Source organism: Physcomitrium patens, chromosome 23, assembly GCF_059467195.1.
Source record: "Physcomitrium patens ecotype Gransden chromosome 23, ASM5946719v1, whole genome shotgun sequence".
Lineage (NCBI taxonomy): Eukaryota > Viridiplantae > Streptophyta > Bryopsida > Funariales > Funariaceae > Physcomitrium > Physcomitrium patens.
Genome location: NC_143432.1, coordinates 7,645,370 through 7,650,775, shown reverse-complemented (window position 1 = coordinate 7,650,775; position 5,406 = coordinate 7,645,370). Strand labels below are relative to the sequence as shown.

General features: G+C 42.4%; 1 protein-coding gene across 2 annotated transcripts; it reads right to left on the bottom strand.

The window, feature by feature from the left end:
• Positions 1-4,962, bottom strand: LOC112276100 (uncharacterized). 2 transcript variants are annotated; one of them, XM_024507114.3, is made up of 12 exons: positions 4,278-4,962; positions 3,834-3,965; positions 3,309-3,366; positions 2,814-2,894; positions 2,444-2,518; positions 2,025-2,272; positions 1,782-1,853; positions 1,390-1,584; positions 1,213-1,294; positions 1,043-1,089; positions 638-719; positions 1-475 (listed from the first exon to the last, which is right to left on the bottom strand). In XM_024507114.3, exons 1-12 carry the CDS (start codon positions 4,622-4,624, stop codon positions 383-385), a joined length of 1,512 nt encoding a protein of 503 aa, XP_024362882.1. In that variant the 5' UTR covers positions 4,625-4,962; the 3' UTR covers positions 1-382. The 2 variants fall into 2 exon arrangements, with proteins under 2 accessions (XP_024362882.1, XP_024362880.1); XM_024507112.3 differs by having other exon boundaries at positions 1,390-1,587; positions 4,278-4,949.
• Positions 4,963-5,406: the final 444 nt, after the last annotated feature.

Here is a 5,406-nt window from a genome sequence, read left to right as displayed (position 1 = left end):
TAAATTTGAACTGCAATTTTTTTTTGAAAAGGTATTGAATATTGTAGGGGTTCAAATTCAACCCTATTAATGGCACTAGATTACCAACCTACACAGGTACAAACTCAACGCAAAAGAATGCTCGCTTTGTTTTTTTTTGCAATCTTTCCAAGAGAGAGAGAATTCTACTGCAAATCCATACGCCATTTAGTGGTTAACCCAAATGGGTAGAGATTACAACACTGGTATCCAGTAACAATTGGCTGTTGAAAACCACAGTTATTGTATGCTGGAACTATGAACTACACTGATCGGCCGCCAGATACTAGTGTAGGAGGGGTCTCATAGTTGTAAGATCAATCTTGTTGTGGCAATTGTACATCATGGAAACATGTCAACTGATTCAGCTTAAATTTAATAAAGCTCCAGTCAGAAAGCGGTGGGACAAAACGGCGTCGACAGTGGGCCTTAATCTGTAATCGGGGTTGAGCATGGCCTGCATCGACATGGACAACAACGTGAGACGATCAACTTCTCCGTGGTGAAGCAGTTGTTGCATGTTGGATATACCCAGTAAATGAGTTTTGATAAAGCAAGCTGGAAACTGTGACAAGAATAAGCTTGAGTTCTACAATGTGGGTTCATTTGTGCTACCGACCTGCAGTAGCTGCCATCCTGCACCGTCGTCAAGATTCATGAAGTTCACAGCCTCGCTCCAGCGGTCATCAGCCTCACAATATCTGTATATTCAAGGCAAACGTTAAAATGTATGTATGTATGTATGTAGAAAGAAAGAAAGAAAGAAAGAAAGAAAGAAAGATTCACGCAGTCATTCCAGTCTCATATTACTGAAATTTCATGGAAGAATTGCAGACACTACCGAGGGACATAAAAACAGAAGAAGCGATACTGATTCATCTGACTCAATACAAACTATTTAGAAGGTGACTCCACCGAAGAAAAAACAAAAGCCAGTCACAAGGACTTGTATTTTGTCACTATATTTTGTAAACTAATGATGAAAATTTGCAGAAGAAATAAACGGTTGGTGGCTTTCACTTACTCACGAACTGCTGGAATGTCGAGCCGAAATGTTGTCTCCAGTAGCCTCTGTGTAGCCATGCACAGCGAATGGTTTGGTTGAAAGATATGTTGAAAATTCAGAATTTTGCTAAATTTTGACTAAATTTTGCGCAGAATGATTGTATTCCAGTCGAGTAGGCGATTGCTTACTTGTATTGAAGGACCGTCAATGCTGCCAGCTTCGCTGAGAGGCACAAAGACCATGTACGCCAACAACAACCCCCCAGCGTATCTGCGAACACCAACCATTCGCATGCTTAACCAGCTCTTGAATCCAAGCCTAAAAACTTATCCAACTGACCAGTTATAGTAGGATTGATTTCCTACATGTCATCTGCTATGCCGAAGGATCTTCTCGACAGTGAGTCACGAGCTCCCGCCATAGCCGCTCTGCGCCACAGACCTTCAGAGAGCTTTGCTACTGCAGGGTCAATAGCAGAGTCTCGTGTTCCGGAACTCAAATTGCTGCCACGTCCCTCCCAAAGATCTTCCAAAGTGGGTCCTCCAAAGGCTGCCAGTCCACTACTAACAAGAGCCTTCGTCAGTTGTTGGCGAGGTTAATGATCGAGTGACTCCAACGTTGACAACGGTGTTACTCTACGTTGATTTAATAGAGGTAGTGAATTATAAAGAATTCAAGAGATGTACTTGACAAACTCAATTCCAGAAGATCGAAAGATCAAATGAACATGGTGAACAGGTTGAAACTTACACGTTACCTCACATCAGTAGAGAAGGCAAGGTCACGTAGACGTGCATTGAGGTACATAGCGTCACGCTCAGAAGTTGTGCTGGACATTCCCAATATTCCTTATTTTCAGAATCAGGTTTGGTAAACATTGACAAAAGAGGTAAATATCGACACAAGTCACATTCCAGAACGTGAAGTGGATACTAATTTGATTACTGGATACCAAAACCTCGCTAATAACATACTGTATGCCAGAAAAACTGCAGCTCACTTGATAACAATCGAGGCAGGACCAAGGCTTTGGTGGAGACGACCCCGAGAGTGAATGTAAGCTAGCCCTTGAAAAGCACCACGTAAGAGCTTTGTGATGAATATAAGGCGTCTTTGGATGGGTCTGGTCTTGTCAAAGCGATCCCAGAAGTCCCATTCCCCGACTGCCCGGCCTTCTGTAGTGGCTTCAGCAGCCATTTTTGCGTAGTCTGCTGCTGTCGCTTTGCCATCGTCTCGAAACACTAGCCACTGCCCTACGGCAACTCAGTCAGACATTACAAGCGCATGAAGAAGGCTCTAACCAGCAGAAAATATCTAGGATTAAATTAGCTTTCTGTAAACGGGGTTTGTTCATTGCTGCAAAATCGTCAAAATAAATTGGCAGGGAACTTAGAAGAATTCAAAGTCAATCAGATGCACCTGCTCCCCTGTTTTAGTTTGGAAACCACCATATAGATACGAAATGTTCTCAGAAATCTCCCCTAATTCCTCATCCTGCAAAGTGAGCGTCATTTTTAAAATCACCATCCAACTATTATAATGACCACTAATCATGAATGAGACTACTGTAGGATGAAAACCCTACAGTAGGTTGCTATAGAGCTTATTAAGTACATCAGCTAGGTCCTGTAGTCAGCATTTCTTTCCAAAGTGTTTAAGATTTCTTCAACTCATTAACTTCCAAACAAGATAATCGAAGAAAACTTGACAATACTATACCCAAGCAATCGAACTCGTAGCTCTCTACCCGTGTGTTGTTTAAAAATTAATATATTTAAATCAAACATACCTGAAGAACAACATGGGCCGCAAGCTCATTAGCAGCCATCACATCTGCGTCGCTACCTGACGTTACCATTGCAGGATATGCCTGACTAGCCCACAAATTGTTACCAGATACATCACTGACTGACTATTGTAGCAATTGCTAAAATAGTCAACAAAAACACGGAGAAGAAGAAGAAGAAAAAGAAGACTATATTGACCAGATATTATAACAAAGTGGATCCGAGAGAGACGACTATCTCGATTCGTGTCAGGTAACCACAATATCTTCATGTTTTTCAAGAACACGACTTGCAAGAACAGTCCCAACCAGACCTATAACGGTCGCAATACAGGAAGACAAACAAAAGAATACGAAGAAAGTGCTTAAAGTGTTTATGAATAACGAGACGTGGCTTACAAATGCTAGATACGTCACAAAAGTGAACATAAACCAAATACTGGACTGGCTATAGTTTACTAAAACATAAAAATTAAAACAAAACCCAAAGAAGTGCACCTTCAGTATTACACGAGTACCCATCCTTTCACCCCTGCCTATACGCCCTGCATACAACCTGCATGAAAACTGGCATCCTCTTCTGTTAGCATGGGATCTTTTCTCGTAAAACGCACTAGCTACATTGCTCCTCTTGCACGTTGTATGTTAAACCTTCATAAGTCTACCGCGATCATCTAGACGTGAAGGTAAATACAGTGGCGCAACACTATCTGTCCCACTCCAGCTTTGTAAAGGTCGTGTAAACTACCACACTTATTACTGCGTGTATGTGTCCCAAAAAGGGCAAAATTAGCTAAATTGGGCGGAAGCAGCTCTTGGTATGGAACTACAAGAGCTTCAGCTAAATTACGACCCATGACGAAAATAACCAGAACATGCAACGTACTAATATTCAGCAGAAGATCCTCTGCCAATTGATTTTGTATCACTGTCAAACTATGGTATTCACGCTGCAAATGAGGACACTTGTTTGAAAAATGCCAGAATGTATGCTAAAACAGAAATCCAAGGGTTGTTGATCACCTTGTCTGAACACTTCCTTCACCAACTTCCTGTCCTCCTATCCGGTTAAGATCTCGTTGATCCATACCTAAGGGTGCATTCTCGCCCAAGGCGGCTCCAAACATACTACTCCCTGGTTGTGGTGGAGTGTAACTGCAGAACAGCAAACCAGTTCCAGCTTAGTTAACACTTAAAATCTACCAAACCAATTGTAGAGTTTATACTTGTATACACAGTCATACCATTATTTTCTTCAATAGTTGAGAGTGTAATCCTCTTAACGTTCGAAGCCAATTGCAGAACATCAATCCTAGTTTCTCGCGAGAAATGAAAATCAACGTAGGGTTGATAATGAAACTGCTCAGCAACACCGCCAACCTTAAACCTCGATGATCACATCATATAGTGGCGGAAAAAAAAAACAAAAAAACAAAAAAATCAAAATTAAAATTGCACGTAATTCACCTGGAGACATTGATGTATCCCTGGGATCCCAAGAACCGCTCCACGTCGAAGTCATCCGAGGAGAACAATTCAATCTCCGCCACAACTCTCTTCCTCCTCACAACCCTATTACTACGCCGCCCACTATGGGCAGCAGCGATCGCTTTGGTGCACCAATTGGCACCAAAAGCAGCTCTAAAGGAAAGAGGCAATGGCAATGCAGCAGTGACGAGCTGCCTCGACGAAGGCACACGACATGGACGCTCCAACTCTAACAAGCGGGCCGCTGCTTCACCACCACCACCATGTCCACACCCAGGCGCTGCTTTTTTCAGGCAACCACCACTCAAAGAAGCGCCCAGCATCATGCTTGCAAAATCAAAACCCTAATTCTAAACCCAATTCTCCAAACTCACCACCACTCAACCAAACGAGCCTAAAATCCTACCAATCTCATTCCGATGCTGCCCAATTCCTGCGATGGAAATCGTTGTTGTGGCTGTCTCCGAGCTAGACCCAGCTCTTCAAAGCGCCCGCCCGTCGCGAGTGAAGCACACAGGTGTTATTGTGGTCGGCAAATGTAAAAGATCAAGACGTGTAGATTCCCAAATGCATGGCAAAATCGAGTCTTGGACGTGGGTTTAGGAGCAAGCGCCAAGTGAAGAGGACGAGGCGAAGGGGAGGAGGAAGAAAGTGGTGGCCATGGCGATGCTGCTGCTGCTGCTTGCGCTGTGTGGGAGACAACTCAGCCTTCGTTGGCTCCCCTTTGGATAAGGTTTTGGCTCTACGTGCTGACGTGGAGAAACCGCGTCCAAAAACACAAGGTATTGGTTTTGTGTTTTCGTCTCCGTTTTGGTTTTTTTTTGGTTGAATTTTGTCATATATATATATATATATATATATAAGCATGTCAATATGCACGTATATATGGGAATGTTAAATAGACCCAAGTTTTTACTAAATCAGCCCATTTATTTTAACCATCATGAAAGGGAAATAAATAAATAAATAAATCTAGATTCATTTCTCCACTATTGGATTTACAACCAAAGAAAACCAACCACATTCATCACAATTACCATATTCTTCATCATGGGTGGGTCGATTTTGTATAAACATGGATCTATTTAACATTTCCTTAGATAGATAT

Bases quoted from the DNA above. Each gene is read 5' to 3' on its own strand.
- LOC112276100 (XM_024507112.3), bottom strand. From the start codon at position 4,624: ATGATGCTGGGCGCTTCTTTGAGTGGTGGTTGCCTGAAAAAAGCAGCG. The intron at 2,519-2,813 runs GTATGTTTGATT...CTCACTTTGCAG, and splicing joins CGGCCCATGTTGTTCTTCAG to GATGAGGAATTAGGGGAGAT. The intron at 1,588-1,781 runs GTAACGTGTAAG...GGCTCTTGTTAG, and splicing joins GCCTTCTCTACTGATGTGAG to TAGTGGACTGGCAGCCTTTG.